The sequence below is a fragment of the Hippoglossus hippoglossus genome, chromosome 6 (assembly GCF_009819705.1).
Source record: "Hippoglossus hippoglossus isolate fHipHip1 chromosome 6, fHipHip1.pri, whole genome shotgun sequence".
In the NCBI taxonomy this organism is placed as follows: Eukaryota; Metazoa; Chordata; class Actinopteri; order Pleuronectiformes; family Pleuronectidae; genus Hippoglossus; species Hippoglossus hippoglossus.
This window is the reverse complement of record NC_047156.1, coordinates 28428825-28455220: the sequence shown is the minus strand read 5'-3', so window position 1 is coordinate 28455220 and position 26396 is coordinate 28428825. Positions and strand designations below refer to the sequence as shown.

General features: G+C 39.8%; 1 protein-coding gene across 3 annotated transcripts in view; it reads left to right on the top strand.

Annotated features, from left to right (window-relative positions):
* The window catches only part of lrp5 (low density lipoprotein receptor-related protein 5), a 60701-nt gene that overhangs the window by 27611 nt on the left and 6694 nt on the right, over positions 1 to 26396 (top strand). For 2 of the 3 annotated variants that reach the window (XM_034587318.1, XM_034587317.1), the window contains 12 exons: positions 2418 to 2506; positions 2585 to 2803; positions 3102 to 3190; positions 3917 to 4088; positions 18631 to 18847; positions 18962 to 19115; positions 21598 to 21733; positions 21995 to 22239; positions 22559 to 22743; positions 23260 to 23408; positions 24357 to 24534; positions 25090 to 25286. In XM_034587318.1, the coding sequence (XP_034443209.1) occupies positions 2418 to 2506; positions 2585 to 2803; positions 3102 to 3190; positions 3917 to 4088; positions 18631 to 18847; positions 18962 to 19115; positions 21598 to 21733; positions 21995 to 22239; positions 22559 to 22743; positions 23260 to 23408; positions 24357 to 24534; positions 25090 to 25286 (2030 nt within the window). Of the gene's footprint in view, positions 1 to 2417; positions 2507 to 2584; positions 2804 to 3101; positions 3191 to 3916; positions 4089 to 18305; positions 18440 to 18630; positions 18848 to 18961; positions 19116 to 21597; positions 21734 to 21994; positions 22240 to 22558; positions 22744 to 23259; positions 23409 to 24356; positions 24535 to 25089; positions 25287 to 26396 lie in introns of those variants that run through there. The other variant, XM_034587319.1, reaches the window with a different exon arrangement.

Sequence of the window (26396 nt, the reverse complement as noted above, 5' to 3'; positions counted from 1 at the left end):
TCTCCATTCTTCCTTGCAAAACAGCTCAAGCTCTGTCAGGTTACTCGGGGATCGGGCGTGAACAGCTCTTTTCAAGTCCAGCCACAAATTCTCGATTGGATTGAGATCTGGGCTTTGACTTGGCCACTCCAGAACATTCACCTTGTTGTCTTTGAACCATTTCTGTGTAGCTTTTGCTGTATGCTTGGGGTCGTTGTCTTGCTGGAAAATAAATCTTCTCCCAAGTCGTAGTTCTCTTGCAGACTGAGTCAGATTATCCTCCAGGATTTGGCGATATTTTTCTGCATTCATGTTCCCCTCTACTTTTACAAGCCTTCCAGGGCCTGCTGCTGAGAAGCATCCCCAGAGCATGATGCTGCCACCACCATGCTTCACGGTGGAGATGGTGTGTTTGTGGTGATGTGCAGTGTTTGGTGTTCGCCAAACATAGCGTCTAGTCTGATGGCCAAAAAGCTCAATTTTTGTCTCATCAGACCAAAGAGCCTGCTTCCAATTGACCTTGGAGTCTCCCACATGCCTTTGGGCGAATTCCAGGCGAGATTTCATATGAGCTTTTTTCAACAGTGGCTTTCTCTTTGCCACTCTCCCATACAGCTTCGACTGGTGAAGAACCCGGGCAACAGTTGTTGTATGTACAGTCTCTCCCATCTGAGCCACTGAAGCTTTGAACTCCTTCAGAGTGGTCGTAGGTGTCTTGGTGGCCTCCCTCACTAGTCTTCTTCTTGCCCGGTCACTCAGTTTGTGAGGACGGCCAGCTCTAGGCAGATTTAAACAAGTGCCATACTCCTTCCATTTCTTAATGATGGATTTAACTGAACTGTGGAATGTCCAGTGAGTTGGAAATCTTTTTGTAGCCATCTCCTGACTTATACTTTTCAATGATCTTTTCTCTGAGTTGCTTGGAGTGTTCTTTTGTCTTCATGTTGCAATTGTAGCAGGAATCCTGATGAACCAGAGACTGGACCTCCCAGACACAGGTGTTTTTATACTCCAGTCACTTGACACACATCAACTGCACTCAGGTGATCTCCATTTCACTAATTGTGACACTGCTGGCATCAACTAGCTGGACCTCTGTTGAATTAGGTCAGTCACTTTAAAGGGGGTGAATATTTATGCAAACACTTATTTTACACTATATAATTTTAATGAATTGACATTAGTTTGTAAAAATCTGTTTTCACTTTGACATGAAAGAAGTGAAAACCGTGAAACATCCTAGGGGGGTGAATACTTTTTATAGGCATTGTATGTGCATGCGTGCATTCATGTTTTTCTATGGCTGCCTCGACAAATTTAGGTTTCAAACCATTCTTTTGAGGACATTTTTATGGTTGATACTTTTTTTATTTTTTTATTTTTTATGTTTTAGGGTTTAAATTAGAGTTAGCTAGGGATTAGGCATTCATCATGGTTTAGGTCAGGGGTAAGAGGCAGGGAATGCCCTGTGTCAATGAGTGTCCTCACAACTAATGCAAGAAGTGTGTGTTTGTGTCTTTGTGTCCCAGCTTCTCATTTGTTTTACTTGGCTGGTTAAATTGAAGGTGTTTGTTATTGCTCCGGCACCAGAATGTGTGTGTGTAAGAGTGGGAGACTGTCTGTCAGGAGTCTTAAAGTGTCTTGGGATGAAGTCAAGCGAAAAGAAGAGTGGAATCAGAGATGCTCTCCCTCATATGTCCCCCGTTGCCTCATTCATTTAGGAAACCATGGAACAAATCTTGATGTCCAATCTAAATCGAGGCTGACAGATGTCAGATTTTGATTCTGTGAACTATGTGTTTTTGACATTTAAGCTTACACTTTTAGATATTGGAGATCGTGAGTTGTGCATTGAATCATATAATGTGGGAAAGTACACAATTTATTGAACACGCATTTTAATGTCTTTTTTTTATAAAACGTTCATTTTGATGGATCTATTTGAAACGTCAGTATTGTTTTTGCTCTGCAGTTGTGGCTTTGTCTTTGGATTCAAATGAATTGATCTGAAATGTGAGACAAAGATGAGTAGGATGACACTTTGAACTGCTTTACATATGCGCTGTTCAAAGTCAGAGGTGTGAGAGACAAAGAAAAAAAGCTAATTGATTGATATGGATCTGTGGGGCTTTGGACACATGAGCAGGCATTTTACCCTACACACCACACCACCCAAGTGCCCCTCTAAATGAAAGAAATATAACCACATCCAGCACCTCTACTTCATAGATAGTACATGATGGAGGATTAATCTGTTTTGAGGACATCAAGAAAGATACCAACACAGCAGCAGAAATACATAATAAATTGTAGAAATGAATATCATCACAATAAAACCATAGGACCAAACTCAGCTGTAACAAACTCTCCAATGAGTACTTTAGTGCTGCTAAAATCAACAGGAATCAACGCTGAATTCAACTTTTGTGTTTATGTAGGAGCAGAGCAGGTCTTATTGCTGGCTCGACGCACTGACCTGCGGAGAATCTCACTGGATCTGCCAGACTTTACTGACATAGTGCTACAGGTAAACATTTACAAACTTATCAGTCTTGTCATGTGGCACTCTTGTGTATTCATCTTTTTTTTTACTTTGCTCATGCAGGTTGATGACATTCGACATGCCATCGCTATAGACTACGACCCTGTTGAGGGTTACGTCTATTGGACAGACGATGAGGTCCGGGCCATCCGACGATCCCACATTGATGGCAGTAATGCCATGATGCTGGTTACCACGGAGATCAACCATCCAGATGGCATTGCTGTGGACTGGGTGGCCAGGAACTTGTACTGGACCGACACTGGCACTGACCGCATTGAGGTAGATTTGATACATGACCTAATTTATTTCAATTTTTAGATTTTTAAATACCACTGATTTAGTTCATTTGGATGAATAACCACTATACCTGACAAATCAGACCATCCCTGCCCATGGTATAATTTCATGTTGTTTGTGCCATATGCAGACCACAGTGTTTATGATGTGTAGCTCAACACAGAAAACAACCACCCTGATTCTTATCAAAGAAAAAAAAAGAAAAACAGGCAGGATTATCATAAATAGTGATAAAAGTATTTTGTATTCTAATACTGAATTGTGTCATGTGGTGTTCCAGGTTACCAGGCTGAATGGAACCTCTCGCAAAATTTTAATTTCAGAGAACCTGGATGAACCCAGAGCCATCGTCCTGGACCCCGTAAATGGGTGTGTGTTTGTGTGTGTGTGTCAGTGGAGTTTGCACTCTACAGTTTAAAATGAATGAATTTGACCTACTTTGACTGATAGCAGTATTTTTACTTATGACTAAATATATTGACCAAAATACAAACTATTCTACTAACAAATCCTGACCATTTGTTGGACATCCTAGAAAACCTAGTGTGGACAAGAGCTTGGAGTGGCATTTCGATGTTCATTTTGAAAAGTACAAGCAAAATCATTAAAAGGGATAGTTCACTGAAAAATCTAAATTCACTCATTATCCACTCACCACTATGTCAATGGAGGGTCGGGTGAAGTGTTTGAGTCCACAAAATACTTTTGGAGTTTCAGGGGTAAACAGCGTTGCTTGCCCTTGGATGAGAGCTTGTGTGCAGTGTGTTTGGTGTGAGGATATCAGAGAAAATTTAGCAGTGAATTTTTATTTTCTGGTGAACTATCCCTTTAATGTACAATAAATGTTGATACTTAATGAGTTTTAGAGACTGGCCTCAGGGGTTTTTATGGCTGAGAACCAGAGAGATTCATTTTAAAAGCATAACATCTAACTAATAAAGCAACGGAAGATGACATGAGGTTTAGATACATCCAAAAATATGGATATAATTTTCTATCCAAGCAAAAACTAAAATGAATGGATTCTAAAAATCAGGATATGTGTAAAATTAATAATTAGGCATCATATTCTCTTGTTGCCGCGGTCTCTTTCAGCTACATGTACTGGACTGATTGGGGTGAGCATCCCAAGATTGAGCGAGCCAACCTGGATGGAACAGACCGGCTTGTTCTGCTCAACAGCTCTCTGGGCTGGCCCAACGGACTGGCAATCGATTATGCAGCTGGAAAACTATACTGGGGGGATGCTAAAACTGACAAAATCGAGGTACGTCTAAGAGCAGACTAAATAATATCTCATGTATATATGTTGCCTCCAGGTTCTTCTTAGACAGCTGAAAGATGGATGCTATGGGGAGTTCTGCATATCTTTCATTTTGCACTGGTCTGATCTGACCTGTTATGCAGATACACTTGATCCAGTGCTTTCAGTCACATATTAATGGTGTCTCAAATATTAAAAGGGCCCATATTGTGTAAAATACATTTTCTGGGCTTATACTATCCGTTATTACTTGAAGGGGGTCAGTAGGGACCCTCAAAGTATGATAACAGTCACTCCGCGGACTTTTTCACTCAGTCCATTCTAAGAAATATGTTATCGAAATGTCTTGTTTCGTACTTCCCCCCCCCCCCCATATGAGTCATACGGGATTGCACTCGTCTCTAATCCCCAACCAGCCGGTACCAGTCCAGCCTCCGAACCCACCACCCCTGCTCACCGTCACATCCACCACCCCTCCACACCGAATGCGACACCAAGCAGACTTGTTGCTGAGCTAGCAGCTTGTTAGCTACCACAGGCTAAACACAACAAACAACACTGAAGAAACACTGCAGCGTCTGTGCACATTCCTCCTAAGAACGTTACTGTTCGATCATTAATCCCTGTCTTCCCCATTCCGGAGTTTCCTTGGACAAGTTACTGAACCCCATAAATTGCCCCATCTCATAGAGAAAAATGCTGCACATAGATGTACTGTATGAATGTGTGTGTGAATGGGTGAATGGCAAAAACTGTACTGTAAACCGCTATATAAATACAGACCCTCCTCTCTTGTTGGATGTGTAGTCATGCAAAGCTGCATCCACATACCTCTAAGCGGATGGGAATAAATAGATAGAAACAGTTGAGATACAGTTAAGTAGAACAAAGATTTATGGTGATGGTCTAAAATATGGGTTAGGGTTAGCTTTGATATATTTTTACTGTGTGGTTAGTTAGGATGTTTTGCAATAACAAACTGCATGCTACCAGCTGTAAATGGTCTGTATTTATATAGCGCTTTTGTAGTCTTGATGACCTCTCAAATCACTTGATGGTACAGTTTTACATAGGGCTGGGTAATGCCACTGATTTCCCAAATCAATTCGATTCTGATTCACAAGGTCTCGATTCGATTTCTGATTCGACTGATATTTCAATTTTGCTTGGATGTGAAAGACATTTTCAGAGAACTAATGCTGTAAACTTGGTGCATTATTAAAGATATTAAGGTAGGCCTATCATGATACCAAATTTTGTTGGATGATATATTGCCCCAGAAATAATTGTGATGAATTATATTGTCATAATTTTGAAACCATTTCATACCACTGATATGATATTATAGCATTATAATAACTCTTTCAAAGAGCAATGAACTTCTTTTTCAGATATTTAGTCTGACATTTGAATTAGAATTAAAAGTATTAAAATAAAACAAAATAAACCACACACAACCAAAACAATAAATAAAATAGTCTCTCTAGCGTTGTTACCAAAAAATAAATAAATAAATAAATATTAAACATTTAGCACAGGATGTATGTGACCAGCTCGGGAAACAGGATAGGATGATTTTGATTGTATTAGGTTAGTTTTCCAGCATATTCTTGAGTGTGTGTGTGTGTGTGTGTGTGTGTGTGTGTGTGTGTGTGTGTCGCTCTTCACACCGCACAGACAATCACGATTATTAATTTTTAATCGATGGTGTCGTATCATGAATCCGGATCGTTCCGGACACTTTAACCATGATGTCCTGGCTCTACCTGTCTTGTGATGCGGGTAACAGGTGAACTGAGTAATCACGTCCTAATAACTTTTAATGAGTGTTGTTGTTTATTGGTATAGTGAATGCAGGTCAGCTGTAGTGTGGAGGGAGGACACAGGAAACTGAGTGGACGGTAAGGTTTGACCATGTCCTGGATGTAGACTGGACCCGATCCGTTCACTGCACGGTATGCAAGTACTGGTGTTTTGAAACGGATGTGGGCAGCCACAGGTAACCATTGAAGGGAGCGGAGGAGCGCAGTAGTTTGAGTGAACTTAGGTAGGTTAAAGACCAGTCGAGCTGCTGCATTCCGGATGAGCTGCAGAGGTCGGATAGCACTAGCAGTTAGTCCTGCCAGGAGGGAGTTGCAGTAGTCTAGGCATGAGATGACCAGAGCCTGGACCAGAACCTGCGCCGCCTTCTGAGTGAGAAGGGAACGTATTCTCCGGATTTTGTGCAACATGTATCTACACGAGCGGGTTGCTGCAGTAATGTTGGCAGTAAGGGAGAGTTGACTGTCGAGTGTCACACCCAGGTTCCTAGCAGTCTGGGTGGGGGGTACCACGCAGTGGACAAAGGTTATAGTCAGGTCATGGGTGGGAGAGCCTTTCCCTGGAAGGAAAAGGAGTTCAGTCTTATCAAGGTTAATTTTCAGGTGGTGTGCCAACATCCACTGAGAGATGTCAGTCAGACAGGCAGAGATTCTTCCTGCTACCTGTGTTTCAGATTGGGGAAAAGAGAGGATTAGTTGGGTGTCATCTGCATAGCTGTGGTAGGAAAAGCCATGTGAGTGAATGACAGAGCCGAGAGAGTTGGTATACAGAGAGACGAGGAGAGGACCCAGGACAGAACCTTGAGGGCCCCCAGTAGTGAGAGGACAAGGTTCTGACACAGACCCTCTCCAAGTTACCCGGTAAGTGCGTAAGACTGGGATCGAACTACCGACTTTCTAGTTAGAGGACAACCTCTCCCCTTAGCCACAGCTGCCCCTGTCATCTTGTCATTTTGTCATCTGTTCAAGACTACCTCAGATTATAATGCAGTGCATAGAATGACCATCTTTACACTAGGTGTGAGAGTATGAGGATAAATGGAAGTACATGCTCGAAAATAGTTAACTCTTACTGGGTACTATTCATTCACTGTCTCAGGCCCTTTTCAATGATGCTATAAAGCTCTTAGAGATCAGATCACAAGTGGGCAGTGCTAGTGCAAGTATTTCTGTTCACACCAGGCATTACAATGCGTCCTGAGTGTGTCTACAGTGACCACTTGTGAAAGGATCCCACTTCTCCACTCTATGTGCAAATCATTTATGTCATTTGTTTTCTTTATACCTAGTGATGTTTTTACCTAGTCTGAGTTAAAGATGTGTCTGTTGTCAATGTGTTTTGTTTGTGTGTGTGTACTTGTGTATGTGTGTACACGGCATGTCCAGTGTGAGTGGTTACGTGATATACGTTTCCAATAGGGCTGTATCGATTCTCAAACCAAGACTTAAATTGCAGTCCAAACTTCCACGGTTTCAGGTCGTGATTTCAGATGACGGAACTGCGATACGTCTCCCTGCCCAACCCCACACACTGCCACAGCCTGTCTGTGTCTCTCTCTGTCTCTCTAGCTGTTTAAATGCATTGAACAGATATTCTGTATTTTATTCCAGAGAAGGTGCATGTGTGAACCCAGCGAAGGATCCCCGCTGTGTTTTCTACGGGGCGTCTCACTCTGACATTTGCGTTCACACATGCACCTCCTCGGGAGAAAATACAGAGGAACTGTGGAGTCCAGTGCATGTCTGGAAGCAGCTTAAGAAATGCTAGGAAGTGAGATATGGCTGTAAAACGTGACTGAAAAGACCATGGAAAGAGACGAACAAGATGAACCAGCTAAATACGATGAACTGACAAAGACAAAGGGAAACACAGATACTTATAAACACAAGAGAGGCAGGGATGACTGAACACAGGTGAAACATTTTAGGAACAGGTGCAGACAATCACAGGGGTGGGGAAACAGGACAAAGGCATGAAATAAAGTCACAGACACACAAGGAGGAATATTTCAAAATAAAAAAGGAAACAGAACAACTCAACAACTAAGTACAAATCTTAACACAAGGAAAACCAAGATAAATGTCCATTAACTAATGAGTCCATAACCAGAACCAAAACAGTCTTTCAGTCTTTTGTCAAAAGTTCATCACAGAAATGAAAACATGGTAGTATTGATGAAGCCTCAGAGCACACAAGTCCACACCCCATTCTTAGATGCAGAGGGCAGCAGGCTGGGGGTTGTTGTTATTCTTGTTGCCCTTCCCACTCTCACCAACACTTATATAGCTGCTTTAAAACAGGTGTCCTCCTTCCTCCTTCACTCTGTCACTATCTCACACGGTTTCTTTAGAATTACAATCACTGCATTTCCTCTCATGATCTTTTCTTGCCTGTATTTTAGTTTGTTCCTCTTTCAGCTTGCTACCACTCACTGATCAGTTTTCTTATTTTTTTCAGTTCTTGCTCATCAGTGTATGTCTCTTGTGTTTTGTCTCGACCAAATTATTAAATGCCTGAGTTTTCTGCCCGAATGCTTACCAACTAGAAGGGGGTGGCTGCTCCTTCTCTCCCTCCCCTTCTCTCTGTCAGGTTTAAAGAACCCACCTCACAGGGCTGTTTTCACATTCAACCTTGATTTTATCCTGTTGAAAAGAATTTGATGTTTGGAGTGAAAACGTTTTTTATTGTATGTCTTCTACCATTTCGCTCTCTTTTATGTGTGTGTGTGGGTGTGTGTGTGTAGTCTGATTTTGTTCAGTATTTGTTGTATATACACATGAAGACCAAAGCTGTAGTATTTCAAGGGTTTTGACAGATTTACACCTCAGTGTCAGCATAGCAGGTTCTTTGAAAATTAACTGCAATATATTAAAGCTTTGATCTTGTTTTTGTAGTCCATCATATCTATCAGTAATAATAAAACTGTACTTAAATTAAGTTGCTGACACCAGAGAATACACTGACAATCATGTAGGGTTAAGAATGAGCATCATGAGCAGTCAGACGATCAGACATAATCTGATCATAATTTTATTAGCCACATGACCAGTGATGTGTCAGATTGCTAAAATTTGCTATTTGACTGTTGTTAGTCCCTTATTTCAGTGTGCGCACAGCCTGAATGTGTGTATTTATAAAGCTTGTGTTGGAAACTTCCCTACAATTGCCATGGTTAAGTGATTAAATTAGTGGTCAATTGAAAGAGAATTAATCAACAACTATTCTGATAAGTAATTTATTATCACCAACCAACTAGAGTTCATCATTATTATTGAATTTGGGGATGTTGGTCAGACAAAACATCTTTTTGAACAAGCCACCTTACGCTCTTGGATATAGTATTCACATTGTTTTGACATTTTTTAAACCACATTGTTAATCAGAGAAAATTATTGATTCATCAACAATGAAAATAATTGTTAGTTGGACATTTAAAACAACAGGGCTGGAAAAGCATCCACACGCTTCATGTTGCCTGTATATATAAATTATATCGATAAGAATGCGTAGAATTTTTTTATACTAATCTTAACTTTTTATACATATACACCACATTATATATATTTCAGACTGTTTGTGAGCAGAAGAGAGAGAATGATACTTTGCTTTGACTGCCGTGTCTGATGTGTTTCTTTATCCGCACACTTACATACACACAAAATGGATGCTTTGTTGGGATTTTTGCAGATTGACAGCGTAGTACCATTCATTCAAATTGTGAAACCATATGGTAACTACTGTAAAAAAGTGCATTTACTCAAGTACTGTGTTTAAGTAAATTTAAGACACATCTACTGTTCTTAAGTATTTAGTTTTTTCATAGCACATTCTACTTTTATCTGACAGTTGTAGTTAATAGTTTGTTTGATGAATAAGATCCAGGAAATAAGATAAAGCTCAGAAGCAGAGCTGTGTGTCCTGGTGCAGGAATTTCTGGTGCAGGAATTTCTGGTCTCAGGAATTTCACCTGCAAAATAAGCTGATTCCTCGCCTCGACAGCGAAGATATGAACCTTAAACACAAAGTTCAGTCCTTGGACAAAATGTGTTTCAGAGGCTTTGGAGTAAGAAAATCCTGCCCTGCATCAGAAAATGAAGGAGCTCAAGCGCAGGCGTTGCTAAAACTGATTGGAAAAAAGAAACCATCGGCTGCATAAAGCTGTTTTTCGCAATGAACTCAAAACATTGACTGATATTATCATAGTGAAAGTTAATTCTGGGGACACAAGACAAGGGTTACCCCCCCTTTATGACATCCCGTAGTGATAAAAAACAAAACAGAATATTAAAGAAAACCCTGAGACGAGAATTCTCCGTAAGTGCAAGAGCTGAAGGCCTCAAAGATGGAGCAGGAAACACTTATTCACAAAGAGCTGATGCAGAAACTGAGTTCAACCATAGTAAGCTGAGAACTGTCCTAAGTTATACAGCATGTTTAATACTGTGTGTGAACATTACTTTCAGATACATTTAGTGTAAAATTTCCAGATTTGTCCAGAACTGGATCGAAGGCCTTCAACATTATTAAAGACATTTCCAATGCTGAAACCAGTTTTCTGGTGTTTCAGTGTTTCCAACACAAAACAGTGCACATGTAAGTTAATGTAGGGCTGTATATTAATTAGTAAATATGTGTGTCAGCTGCAGTGTTGTGCATGAACACGTTCATTTTTATGAGAACGATGAACTGAACGCAACTTAATGACAAATAATGAATTTGAACGGTGAACACGTTCATATTATCTGAGGTCTAGCTAAAACGTTACGGAATGTTTTCCTTCTCCTGAGGAGAGACGCTGTCTAAATCGAATGCTTGCACCATGTCGTTGCTCAGTGCCCGTAAAATTTCCGAGATGTAGCCTAACCTAAACCAACTAACTCGACTTCGCACTACGTTACCCATGATTCATCGCACACACATGTAGTCCAAACAAGCAACGTATTCCAAGACAACAGCTCTCGGTCTCATATAAAAATGGCAAGTGAAAGCAGAGACGCAGACTCAGCAACTACATCCGATGCACCTTATTATTATTATTAGCGGGATTTTTACACACTGTCTGATAAAGATTCCGACAGTAAAAATCTCACCTTCTGTGCAAATTGTGTCCTCCTGCGCTGAAAAAGCAAGTCCCGACGTCAGCCTCATCCGCATCCAGCTAGCCTAAAAAGTTATCTCCAAGTAATTGAAAGTCAAAAAAAGACCAAGACCCCCTGCCAACAGCCCCAAATGACCCAAACCACATTGTCGGCAGCCTTCAAGGGTATGATTTCCCAGCAAAAGGTAGACAAACTCGTAATTGACTACATTGTTGGAGATTTACAGCCTCTGAGTAAAGTGGAAAAGCCCTCCTTCATCAGACTAGTGAATGGTTTGCAACCAGGCAGACAAACCCCCCAAAAATTTTTTGTCCTCTGTCCACACATTTATTTTATAAATTTAAATGATAGAATTTAAGGTCTAGCCTAATAATTGGTTTCATAGCAAGGCATAGCACTATGATTTGTTGTGCCTTTTGTTTGCAGGGTATGAATAAATAAACAGGCAAAATTAACAATAATTTAAAAAAAAATGTCAAAACATTTCTTTTAGGAATTGATACATATGAAGTACAGTTTAAGGCAAGGGGTAGTGATGGATAAAGTTTTCTTTCATTCTCACTTTCCACCTTAAAACTATGAAATGAACTGAACTATGAACTAGTTCAGAATTTAAATGGTGAACTATGAACGTGAACTATTCATGTTTACTTGTATGAACTGAACTTTGAACTAGTTCATGAGGTGTGAACTTGCACAACACTGGTCAGCTGACAGCTCTGCATTACACAATAGAGCCCAAGACAATTGCAGCTTTCCTGGGTTTCTATCATATTGTGTTTGCTGTTTAGTGTAATATCAATGGACAGAGAAGGGTCAGTGTGCAGCTGTCCTGTGGCAGGAAGGTTTGGACAGGATTCGAATAACTTCTTTCATTCACATGAACAAAAAGCAAAGCTCAATTGCAGTTTGCAGTCAATAAGTAGCACTTAATTGACGAGAGCCATTTTTTAAAACTCCTTTCACATCAACACTCACTCCTCATACAACTTCAAGTTTCTATTTATTCATTTATTGGTTGTTTGCGAAGATGGCACAATATAGGGTTTTTACAAGTCACATACCTGGAGCATATTGTTCATATATTTAGTCTTGTTTTGCACACTTTTTACAAGGCGTTTCGCTACCAGTGTCTTATATTAAAAGGTTATTGGCTGAGACTAAGATTTTACATTAATTCTAGGTGTCTGCATCTTCTACTGGGAGCTAACGCCAAGCTAATGCTAACTAATGCTAGCTTGAAGCAGAAGAGGTGGATGCTGGGGGATTCTTCGTGTCAAACTGACAAAAAGAGGGATTGGGAGTCAAGTTCTAATTAGTGTTGCCAACCGTCCTGTAAAATAGGGAATCATTCCGTAATTGGACACCAAAAGAGTTGTTCCGTATTTTCACACGGGCGATTTGTGTGACAAAGATGTGGGAAACCCTCCTGCTCTTTAATCCCTCAGCCTGTCTCTCATGTCATGTTTCACTTCCCCAAACATAGAATGCGCTTTTCATTGGTCGAGACGTGTTCAGTGAGTCAAGGCACACATAAAGACCAATGAGAAGCATGAGTAATAGTGTTGCTTCGTTAGGGCTTACAGCGATCTTTTCTAAGAAAAAAAAGAAAAGATTTCAGAAATACAGAGGAGAATGGGAAAAGTATTTTCAATGGTTGGGATCAGTGGGCGACAATGTCTACAGGGCCAACTGCACCGTCTACCACTGTGTTTTTTATATTTGTCATGGAGGAACTTGTGACATTAAACAACATGCTTTCTGAGAAAATCACAAGAGGAGTGACAGGCTGTGGAGTGCAAAGGGAGCACTCTCAAAGTTCTTTGTCCCTCTGGCATCTCCAGATGCTAATCTGGTATGTACAATTATCCTCTTCTTTTTTTTTAACACAAATGTTGATATAGCTAGAGGGCAGCTTCATCAGGCTGTGAGAAATTTTAACTAGTCCTTAAAACTTTGACGTACACAAGTCTTTTTTCTATTTAAAATCAAAGTTTTTGCACTTATTATTTTATCTGTATCTGCATGTTTTTACACTGTTGCATGTTTTTAAATTAGTTCATGTCAGAGACTACTTTACTTAAGAGAGGCCTGCCAGAGGTAGGCGACTGTGACCTTAGGTGAAGAATTAAGTCAAATTAAAATGGTAAATTGAGATATAATCTATAAGGGTAGGTAACAGATTATTTTTAATATTTTCATGACAGTAAGCAGCACATTCTTTTACAGCTTTTCAAATTGAATGGGGTGGGACTCTCAAGACATCCCTGCTTTGTAGACCTGTCATACTTGGTAAGAATATAGTATATAGTATATTTCATTGTAAGTGCTGGTTTGAAACCTAGTAATTACCTTTTTATACTTAAGCATAAATGCATGTAACGATTTCCATTTTAAACCAGAACAGCACCTAAATTAAGAATTCTAATATGTTATCGTGATTTCATCGAGAATAACTTTGATTTTGTGGACCCACACAATGTTTTCCTTTTTTATACCTAAATTAGCTTTTTGTTGTTGTAGTGCTCTTGGATCTGAAACCGAAAATAAACCAATATACTCCCAATTAATTGTCTATAGAGCAGTTCCACATGTAATACTGTAATACAGAATACAGATTTAAGTTTCGCACTCCCATTTTGGAATTTGAGAGTTATACATGTTTACTAATATTTTTGGACTGTCTAAAACCATAGCAAGAACACATGAATAATGGTAATTGACAGCTCTACTTTAATATAATTTCTTTACAATCTGCTACTTTTCAGTTGGATACAGACTTTGGGAAAATACTTTGGGTGAAAGAAGACCTCTTCCTTTAAAAATTGGGAAGGACCTATTCTTCCAAAATTACTTAAAGTGGCTGACCTTGAAAATTATCTCAATGTCCAACCAGCTGTTGAGGAGAGGGATGGTAAGTTACCTTCCATACATGTCAGATGGCCCCTTGTGGTCAGAACCTTTTTTTGTTTGGGAAATTTGATGCACAACTTGATGTTTGAAGTTGCACCAGTAATTGTATGAATAGGATTTGTTTTTGTGTTCTGCTCAGAATCACGTTACTTCAGAGACCTCCAGCTCACACACTGTTTACCTCCTACTACGTCAGGGAGGGCCAAAGGATGGACCAGATGCAGTGTCAAATCGGCCCTATCTTACACCGGAAGGAAAGTTGCTCTTGTCTATGAATGTTTTTTTATGAATCTCATCTCATTTATCAACAAATGTTGATGAGGCTTTTGCTTTGGCATCCAGATTGGATGATATGGAAATAAATGCGACAATATTTTGGACCTTTTCAATATTACATCACAATATTTGCTTAAATATGGAAAATTGCATGTTAAAAAATAACACAATTGATTGTTAGGTTTTGGCAGTGGAGACAGAATAGGCTGGCTAGTAGGTTCCCAGGGACGGCACGAGGGCTGAGCACATGGAAAAAACTCTGCATTTAAGACACAAATGCAGGCGAGCAGCAAGGCCAAAAGGATTACCTGAGCAAACGGAGAAAAACACGGCTAAGGCACTTCAAAAACAAAAACAGTGAGGGTTCACTGAGACCAAGAATGCAGCGCAACTACCAAACAAGACAGAATTACCTGGCAGTGCAGTGGAGTGAAGACAAGGCTTTTATGGGCAGGTTGATTAGCAGAGTGGAGGCAGGTGTGACTTGTCTGATGCAGGGGAAGCCAGCCACGCCCCCTGCCGCACACATACCCTGCAGGAGAAAGAACACACAAAAACCTAAAATAAAAACAAAACCAACACAGAATTATCACAGTTGATGTTCATGATACTGGATTGCATGGTAAGGGGATGTAAGGTACAGTATTACAATGTACACAATGTGATTTTTAAATACTGTATATTTTGGTATCATGAATTTAGACAACTGTGTGTTATCATATAATAAAACCCCATTATATGAAAACACAAATGAGATAAATACTGACACCATGCCAGCCCTATTTGATATTTTATATAGTTGTGTTTTCTCAGACAGGAAAAAGCATTCCCAGCCTCCCAAAGAGACCTCCTTTGATGGCAGTGGGAGTCTACCAACACAAGGTCGTGCGTCTAGGAGATTCCAGTAAACAGCTCAGTATATTATCATGGCAAAGAACAACAAAGTTGCCATCCTCATCCAGGATAAAGGTTTGATGTGTTCAGTGTTTGTACAGCTTAAATTTTAACTAATTATTAAAATCGAACTAGACAATTGCAAATTAGCTGTTACTGTATTTACTATATTTTGTGGTTGTAAAGGGTTCATGTACAGTTATCATTTTTGTCAAACAGACCTATAATCCAGTTTACATTGGGTTATTTAATTCCAAACAGCTTACTTTCCATCTACAAAATGTAAAAATGTATGTTACTGTATCCCACAAAATCTGATATCTAGTTTGGGGAGTTTGTTAGCTTGAAAATAATTGTTTTTGCAATGTGTGAATGAATATTATATGATCTGTTTATCACTTGTATATTTTAGATGATTTAATGATTTTAATAAATGTCACCTGAATTCCATGCATTTGTTTTATTTGGAGAATTTTATTGCAATTTTAGCACACAAAGAATGTATAAACACATTTTTATTTTTAACACATATTTGTGTTGAAATATGTAACGCACATCATGTGTTAAATGTTCTAACGAACTGATTGCGTTGAAAGCAACACAAAATGTGTTTCTTAACTAGACATGCTAGTCTGTTAAAAATTAACACGTGTTACTTTTAACAAATCTCTTTTGAGAGTGTACTGTGTGGGCAGCTCTCAGATCACTCCTGTCAGGACACCTCTCCTCCCTGCTCCCTCCTTCCATATTATTTACCACAGATGCCACTTGGAATTCTTAAAATGGCCTAAATGTTTTTACTGATACATGTACTTACTTTGCAAAAATACAAAATTTGGGTTTCTGTCTTAATTTTGTGAAACCAATGATCCCACATCCACACTTTTTGCCATGATTGGCCACAAGCAGACACTTACACATAGTGGCAGCTGAGACTCGGGAGTTAGAGAGGGTTGTCCACTAGTCCACCTGAAGGTTGGTAGGTCAGCTTCTCTAGTCTGTGTTTTGAAGCGCCCTTGGGCAAGATACTGAACCCCAAATTCAGACAATCAATTAAATTTTATTTGTAAAGCCCATATTCACAAAGCACAATTTGTCTCGTAGGGCCTAACAAGGTGCGACATCCTCTGCCCTTAACCCTCAGCAAGAGAAAGGAAAAACTACCAAAAAAACACTATTAACAGTGTAGAAAAGCATAAAAACCTCAGATAGAGCCACATGTGAAGGATCCCTCTCACAGGATGGACAGAAGTGCAATAGATGCACGATCCAAATTGATACACAACATTGTGCTGACAGTGAAAAAAAGTTGTTTAATAGAAAATGGTAGAGCTGCCGCCCCATTGAAGCCAGTCCTCAGCCGTAGCGGCCAGGGTTCGAGTCTGAACTGCGGCCCTGTTTTGCATGTTTTCCCCCGACTCTCTGTCTGCCCCCCTTCACAGCTTACTCTCTCTGTTCTCTCAAAATAAAACAATAAAAATTTTAAAATATCTTTAAAATAAGCGATTTGAGTAGTTGATGATGCTGGAAAATCTTTTTATAAAGACAGTCCATTTATAAATACAGAAATCTTGCCTGTTATAATGTATTTTATTAACACTAAAGTCAGGTGATCTTGTGTTGTAAACTGGAAATGATAGTGAAATGTGAGTTTTGAACACTGGTACAAGTACTCAAAGATTTCAGTGAGTCCCCACTTGCAAGGCATTGAGGTTCTGAGTGAAACACTGCAGTTTTCACTGTGCAGTTTTCACTGTGCAGTTTTCCAGAGGATTCCATTCATCCAGTATGATTCATTATGTTTATCAGAGAATATGTGAGCGTATGTGAACTGCTCGGCAATGCTCTGATGTCTCTCTGCGTGTCTGATCACATCTTTGTCTGCTCTCTTTCTGTCTTTTTGTCCTTTTCTCTCTCATGTCCATCAAGAAATGAGAAATTCTCACCCAAAATGGGAAAGGACAGGAAAGATAATCACACTCGCATTGCATAATTCTTCCTGAAAAATCCAGCAGAGAGAAAGAGCAAGCGAGAGAGAAGGAGAGAGCAAAGAAAGGGAGTCTCTAACGTCTTTTCACTGGCATGACCATATCTAATTGTGTCACAGTGATAAATTAACATGTTTTTTGTGAAGGGGTCAGGGACCTCCCTTGGATCAGAGGCCCATCAAACTGAATGATTTATTTTTTTCTGTTGCTCACCCTCTTACCCTCTCAATGGATATTTAAATAAGCATTCATGAAACAGATAGCTGCTCATCACAGCAACAACACAAATTCTACTTTTACACTTGGTTATATTATCTCGTGGGTTACGGCAACACAAGACGTGAGTTGTAGGATTGACGCATAAAATGATATCATTATAGCAAATGTTTTTTTCAAGTCGGTATAAAACTTGTCTGTCCTTTCCTTTTGTTTTCAGTTTTTTTGGTTTATGGTAAAATCCCAAAAGTGCACCTGCAATTAGTCACAAAAACTGGTATAGGAATTGTCTCAGAACTTGTTGATCACACCTTGTAATTGCATTATATAAGGAAGTTGTGTATACATTATACATATATATATATATTTAAGTATATTAGTGATATTGTTACTAATGCTGTAATATCAATTTTATTAGTCAAGGAGTGTTTTTTAAATCTCGGGTTTGGTTGTCTGTAGGTGTGGAACAAAGACAAATTATTGTGTTAAACAACACAAGGAGCTGTGTTGTTGGGGCTGTGATACGGTGAGACATGAAATACAATATGGGAGGTCCAATTTGAGTAAGACTTCCATGAGTTTGAAGGTTTATATGAATGCTATGTGGTAAGTCAGTGTTGTCAAGTGGTTGCAGGAGACAATCCGGGTAACACAATTTCTGTCTGTTCATTGTTGCTCTTAATTTTTCTGGACTTTTATGTGTTTTGTGGTTTCTGCTTAATATAGACAGTAGTATAACTTATTAAACTTAATCAAAAAATAAACACCAAAACAATCAAGTGTTGTCACTAAGGCTTTTTGTAGTATGTATTATGTTGTATTGTAACTGGTCATCACACTAAGCCTCTAGGGACAATGAAATAAATGCTTTGTTTGGAGCTCCCCTCTAAAATCACTTTTCAGTATCCCATTGTGTCGATGTCAGTTATTTTTGGACACCTAACTTCCTGTGGACATCTTATTAGTGTGTATCTGCCTCCATCATATTTCCTCCAGCTCTTCTTTTACCTTTCCAACACTTCCTCAGCCTCTTTGCTCACAACTTCTACCTTTCTATTACCTTCTGCATGGAAATTGACCCCTACTCTAGGGGCGGTGGGGGGTGGTCAAAGGTCAGAGGCAGCAATAGCAACCATGGTGCTAGCAGGTGTGTTGCCATGCTCAAGGACACATAGGTTAGGTGGTCACAACATTCTTTGGCACATTAGATTAGGTCAGGTTTTAATTTTAGTTTGTTATGTTCTCTATGTTGAATGTAAGAATCAGATTTTAATTTGTTCTCCTGCCTTGAAAAAATTCCAAACCTTTCCCTGCCTCCTCTCTTTACTTCTGTCTTAGGTGATCAACGTGGATGGCAGTAACAGACAGACTCTGCTAGAGGACAAACTACCTCATATCTTTGGTTTCACTCTGTTGGGTGATTACATCTACTGGACTGACTGGCAGAGGCGCAGCATTGAGAGGGTCCACAAAGGCACGGCGGTACGAGAGATCATCATTGATCAGCTGCCAGATTTAATGGGACTGAAGGCCACTAAAGTGACAGAGACATACGGTAAGGAGGAAAGGTTCTCGAGTGATTTTCGAACAGCAGTAGAACCAGCAGAGCAAAATGTGAAATTATAGAAACTTAAATAGTTAGATGTTCCGTCCTTCAAAATGTGTCCAGGTACAAATGGCTGTGCAGTGGATAATGGTGGATGCAGCCATCTGTGTTTCTGGCAGCGACAGACTGTTAGCTGTGCCTGCCCCATGGGCATGGAGCTTCTCTCAGACCTGCAGACCTGTGTGGTGCCTGAGGCCTTCTTGCTCTTCACTAACAGGTACGTCTACCTGTTGTATTGGAGTGGAGCAAAAAAGGGATGCTCAGTCTTCTAAGGATCCCCTCACCTACTATTAGTACATATTCCATTCTTCTTGTTTATATCCAGTGCATAAATAAATTAATTCAATAAGACATATTACACTACTTCTCAGGTTGATATTTTTCATTTGGGTCACTACTTGATAACTGCTTCCTGCAGGTGTGTCAAGCCTTTGAGAATAATCAGAAGTCGGGTACAGCCTGACACTAACTTAAAAAATTGTTTGGATGTTTGATGGTGGTGGCTCAGCTTTTCTACATCATTGAGGACTCTCATCATGCTCAAGATGTTCTACAGTTTATTCAGAGCCACTGACCCTTAAGTAACTTTACAAAAATATTTTTATTATACAGTTGATATCTCAATAATTTGGCACTATAACAAAAGATATATAAAGTGATATTAGTGATATTAGGGACTTGTATTCCTCTTTGATAATCTGAAAGAAACAAGGTGTTTAAAAAATAAAATAAGGGGTTGTTAGTCTGTTTTTATGAAAAATTCAATTGCGTTTTATTATTTTGCTATAGTACACAGATGAGTCTTTCAGTGCTGTATAATATCTCCAAGTACTGTATCTCAAATACACATAATGTGCATGTTAACTGTAGGATGTAGCAACAGTCATCTTAGCAACAGCCAGGCTGTTTAGCTTGGCAATATTGACAAAACGTTATGTGTTGTGTAATGTAAACCGGGTAGTAGGTAACCAGGTAGTAGTTAGCAGAGTCAATCGAGGCCCACTTGAAGTGTGACGGCAACATTACAGATGATAAAATCATAGATTAACCTCCACAATATTTTTGAATTGATTGCCATATTTTTACACAGTTTTAGTGTACAGTGGTCCTACAGCTGAGGAGTGTGCTGTGCAGAGTGTCAGTCTGTAATCACTTCTCCATATCGCCAGAAATCTTTAGTATCACCTTCACTGATCTGCTCTGGACTGTACAACTCTAGGTATTACTTGTGCTCTGTTGTGTGTCCTGGCCATGTAATAACTAAGCATTACATTTTTACTTGTGTACTTTTTTACAGAAAGGTGTCGAAATGAATTTTAAGTGTTTATTTACTTTTTTACCACTAAATAGAATACATTATATATTCAGTGTTGTGCAAGTTCACACCTCTCATGAACTAGTTCAAAGTTCAGTTCACACAAGTAAACATGAATAGTTCACGTTCATAGTTCACCATTTAAATTCTGAACTAGTTCATAGTTCAGTTCATTTCATAGTTTTAAGGTGGAAAGTGAGAATGAAAGACTTAACTTGTTTTTTAAAGAAAACTTTATCCATCACTACCCCTTGCCTTAAACTGGACTTCATATGTATCAATTCCTAAAAGAAATGTTTTTTTAAATTTGTTTTAATTATTGCTAATTTTGCCTGTTTATTTATTCATACCCTGCACGAGTTTGTCTACCTGTTGCTGGGAAATCATACCCTTGAAGGCTGCAGACAATGTGGTTTGGGTCATTTGGGGCTGTTGGCAGGGGGTCTTGGTCTTTTTTTGACTTTCAATTACTTGGAGATAACTTTTTAGGCTAGCTGGATGCTTCAGCTCCACATGCCGTTTTAAATTAGATGCGGATGAGGCTGACGTCGGGACTTGCTTTTTCAGCGCAGGAGGACACAATTTGCACAGAAAGGTGAGATTTTTACTGTCGGAATCTTTATCAGACAGTGTGTAAAAATCCCGCAAATAATAATAAGGTGCATCGGATGTAGTTGCTGAGTCTGCGTCTCTGCTTTCACTTGCCATTTTTATATGAGACCGAGAGCTGTTGTCTTGGAATACGTTGCTTGTTTGGACTACATGTGTGTGCGATGAATCATGGGTAACGTAGTGCGAAGTCGAGTTAGTTGGTTTAGGTTAGGCAACGACATGGTGCAAGCATTCGATTTAGACAGCGTCTCTCCTCAGGAGAAGGAAAACATTCCGTAACGTTTTAGCTAGACCTCAGATAATATGAACGTGTTCACCGTTCAAATTCATTATTTGTCATTAAGTTGCGTTCAGTTCATTGTTCTCATAAAAATTAACGTGTTCAATGAACGCGTTCTTTTGAACTCGTTCATGCACAACACTGTATATATTTAATAAATATATAATGTGGTAATGACTTCTGAGTTTTCATGTGTCAGAAAAGGAGTCATGGCTACTGTAAGGATTGTCTCTTGCTAGTTTCTCTTTCAATTTGATAAAACTGTACTGAGTCGATTACATTTTTACCATGTTTACTTCGTAACTTATTATCAGTAAGACAAGACAAAAGTGTGAAGAATATTGAATGGCCATTCTTTTGTTTTTGTTCCTAAAGTATTTAGCATTTTTATTACTGTTAATAGGGATAAATGGGTGTGAAAAATTAAATAATTAGTGTTGCAGAGGTCTTACCTTGGACTGGAAAACATTTCTTTAGTGCTTTTTTCTACAGGGACAACATCAGGAGTATCTCTTTGGGCACCAACAGCAACGACGTGGCCATTCCTCTGACTGGAGTTAAAGAAGCCTCAGCTCTCGACTTTGACGTCTCTGAAAGGAGAATATATTGGACTGACATACAGTCCAAGGTGAGCTAGGCTGTGGAAACCAACCTTAGTTTTGGATTGAATTTAAATTGTGTCATTTTAGCTGAAACAGACATGTATGATAAAACATCAGATTTGAAATGAGTAGAAGTCAGAATGCATGTTGTGGGCAGTTTGATGTTTGTTTCAGAGGAAGGAAGTTGGACAATGTTTTTATTCCTTATTTAGTATTTTGGTACATCCATGACTTTGTATTGAACTCTGAATGAGATTTGTCCTCTTACGCCTTTCTCCTTTTTTTAGACAATTAGTAGAGCATATATGAATGGCAGCTCAGTAGAACATGTCATAGAGTTTGGACTGGACTACCCAGAAGGCATGGCAGTTGACTGGATGGGTCGTAACATCTATTGGGCCGACACAGGCACTAACCGTATCGAGGTGGCCAGGCTGGACGGCCAGTACCGGCAGGTTCTGGTTTGCAAGGATCTTGACAACCCGCGATCGTTGGACAACCCTCGCTCACTGGCACTGCACCCAGCTAAAGGGTATTACTGCATATAATAATTGGGTTCTCATATTGGCCTAACTTGAAGTCAATGGTCATCACTGTTCATTCACGGCAATAACAGCCTGACACCCTTTGATCCCCTATTTGTGTGTATGTGCCAATTCTGTAACACATGGCACTCACTTGTCTTGATGATGTCATTGTCATTTTATGATAACATCCTATTCTTATGCTTCAGATAGAGCGAGAGAGAGAGAAAGTAGAGAGAAAGTGCACAACAGTGAGGCAATGAGCGCTGCACACAGCTCTACTATCTCATGTGCGTCCCAGGCTAAAACAATGTTCTGTCTCCGCAGATACATGTACTGGACAGAGTGGGGTGGTCGACCTCGTATAGCCAGAGCATACATGGACGGCAGCATCATCATGACCTTGGTTGATAAAGTGGGCCGGGCAAACGGACTGACCATTGACTATGTAGACCATCGACTCTATTGGACCGACTTGGACACATGTATGATCGAAAGCACCAACTTGCAAGGTTTGGATTCACACACTAACATTGCAACAGGGCACATAAATAATAAACAGACCACAACAATTTGAATTAATATCACAAATGGATATAATCAAATTATTTGTAACAGAATGTATTTGTTAAACTTAAGGATCCTGCAGATCCTTGAATTCCTCCACTCCAACCCCTTCTAATTTTTACAGATGTATTTTTATTTTGCAGCAGTATTGGAAGAATGTTGACTTCCACACAAACCTCCCTCATCTGCTCTGCTAGATCAGGAGCAGAACGAGGGTGAAATTAGAAAAAAAAAAGTTGTTTGACCCATGGGTCATTGGCAGCAACACTAAAAAGGCTACCTACTGGTGTGTGGCCTTGTGAGCACAGGCATTGGCCAATGCTTATCATCTCGCCAACCAATTAATCTGATCACTATTTACTTCAAGTCCTTAATGATGGTGTTACTTGATGCTTGGAAGATGACATTGTTAATAAGAAGATGAGGAGCTATTTTAATAAAGGTTGTCTCATCCTCTGCAGGCCTTCAGAGAGAGATCATAGTAGACGACCTCCCTCACCCCTTCGGTCTGACACAATACCGAGATTTTATCTACTGGACAGACTTCAATCTGCGGAGTATTGAGAGAGCAGATAAACGCAGTGGGCTCAACCGCACTGTGGTGTTGCAGGTTTGGAACAAGTTCAAAACAAAAGTTTCAGCAAATTCTCTAACCAAAATATTTGATCAGTGCTGTTATTGTGCTCCTAATTTGTACTTTTATCGGCTTTTATTAAAGTCTTGAGGAGAGGAAGTTATTTGTAAATGTATTTCATGTCTTACTTGCTTTAACATTAAAGCCCAATTCATGCTTCTGCTTCAGAGACCTGTACCATATGCAGAGCCCTACGCCGTAGCCTGGTTTGCACCTCCCCAAAAATGTAACTACCCGTCAGTGACGCAGACAGCAGGAGCTGTGATTGGTCCGCTTGGTCCCACAGACTCGTAGCCATTTTTGAATTGAGTTGAAGGAAAGAACACAGGCAACGTCTTTCTTTTCTTTGTTGTAGTTCTTTAAGACAAAGTAATTGTTCTTCAACATCTATCACCTCCAACTCAAACACGATCCATTTAGTAACACTCACCATTGTTCTATAGTAAACAGAGACGCCACTAGCGTTTAATTGCAGTGCGACTCACACACACCTACGCACAACTATGAAAGCTGGGATCCGTGCTGAGGTTCCGTGCGCACCTAAGGCATAGCTTCGACGCAGAAGCATGAATTGGCCTTAAAGGGATAGTTCACAGCAAAATTATAATTCACCCATTATCTACTCACCCCTTTCCTGATGGAGGGGTGGGTGAAGTGTTTGAGTCCACAAAACAGGGGAAAAAATAGGAGTTTCAAGGGTAAACAGCGTTGCAGCCAAATCCAATACAATTGAAGTAAATTGTGACCACTTCTTCAAAAGTAAAAAACATTAGGCAAAAAACATAAAATGCCTCAATACTGCTCCTGGGGCATAGTGGTGAGTAGATAATGAGTGAATTAAAATTTTGTTGAATTATCCCTTTAACATGATAAATATTAGCTGTAATACTGTACTTCATTTTTGTTGAATCATTGTGTCCTCAGGGTCAGCTAGAGCTAATGCTGGACATCCTGGTTTTCCATTCATCCCGCCAGGATGGTAGCAATGAGTGCTCCCAAAACAATGGCAACTGTGCCCACCTTTGCCTGGCTACGCCTGCTGGTGCTCAATGCCGCTGTGCCTCCCACTACACCTTGAACCCTGACGGACGAAACTGTAGCTGTAAGTACAGAGAAGCACAGGATGGCTGAGAATGGAAATCCCCTGGTTTGAATGCCAGGAGTGACTGTAAAAACGAATGTCTGATGTACAGGTTTTCCACGGCTCTTAAATCTAAATAAATTAAATTAAGATCTTAAATTGTCTTAAATTGAGCATAAATTGGCTGCTAAGTATTACATTTGCAATTGTCATAAGATATCTGCCTGGCCTGTTGCAGGCAGTGTACAGATCCCAAAGTTAGCTCAAGAGTGCTGCTGGCTAGCTTTTATGACTGCGGTCAAGACAGCCTCCACTCCGAAACACACAGTCAAACTAGCACCCCCTCGTTTCTCTAAACGTTACGTTATGGGGGTGCTAAGCATGTCATGTTTCTAACTTTCATTCTTACCCCGGTCCTTAGCTTCAGGGACCATAATTCAGAGCACCTGGGGTGGTTGTCTTTGTATGTGTATATATATATATACACTGAAAATTAGAGCCTATGTTTTGGCAGGAAGAACATTGTTTCCACTCTGCTTACTCAATTATTCTCTCTTTCTCTGCCTTTGTCTGCAGCTCCCTCTAGTTTCCTGCTCTTCAGTCAAAAGGCCAGCATCAGCAGGATGGTTTTAGGAGAGCAGAGTCCTGACATCATCCTGCCCATCCACGTCTTAAGGAACGTCCGAGCCGTCAGCTATGACCCACTGGACCGCCTTGTCTACTGGCTGGATGGACGACAGAACATAAGAAGGGCCAGAGACGATGGAGCCATGGTAAAATTTGCCATGATACACACACTGACAGTATATGAAACCTGTATGGAGCCTAAGAAGTAGCTGTGATTTAAAATATGATTTTATCTTCAGCATGTTTCTTTTTGCTGGTAATTTCTTTCTCAATCACACCTCTGAGACTCTGAAGCTTTGTCCTGGTTTGGACAAGAGAAAGTAGTATGTGAAGACATATGAGGAGTGTGTACAGTGGAACAAGCCTGTGAACCATAAATGAATTGTAAAAGTGTTTGAATTGTAATGCATGTGGCTGTGGTAGAGAATGGCTTATATGAAAACTACAACCAAAAGATGTACACAAGCTGATATATAAAACATACAATTCCACTTATACAATTTAAATGCAGACAATGATTGGGACACAGTTGAAGTTTAAACATTTTGCCCTGTTGTTGCAGTGTCTTCAATGAGCAGATGGAGACTAATAACAGGCAAATGACTCGAGTAGGGTTAAAAGCTCTTCTAAGTCCCTCTCCCTAGGCCTCTCCTCCATCATATGGGTCTCACCACTTACTTTTGTCCCTTCTATTCCTCCACCACTCCTCCCGCTCTATGACACCTTAAATTTATTCTCCGCCTTCCTCTTTAAAAAAGGTTCTTTATTATTATTAGTGAATTTCCCTGTTGTAGTGAATTTCTCCGGTGTGTGGATCAATAAAGTTTTATCTTATCTTATCTTATCATTATTGGAGCTTCCACTGTGAGGAACATAAAGAAAGAATACAAGTGCTAAGATGTCTGAAATTATGGAAAAGATTCCCAGCCTCCTGGTAGATCCTCCCACTTGCACAGGATGTTCTCCATGTTGGCTCCAATGACTGTCTTAGTCAGACCTCTATAAAATATTAAATGTGGCGTGGTAAAAAGTCCTTTATCCCTTGTCCCATCCTGTAAACCTGTACAGCCCCTAACATGGCATTTATTGACAATTTGACCTCTTCTTTAAATGTCCAGTCTTCATCTGTTGTGATGGTGTCCACACCAGGCACTTGAACATTGACAGTTTATTCTCTCAGTCTGGAACTCTGTTTCCCCTGCTTCCATCACTGAAACCTGTGAAAGGTTTCTAAACATCAACAGAAAGGTTCACCT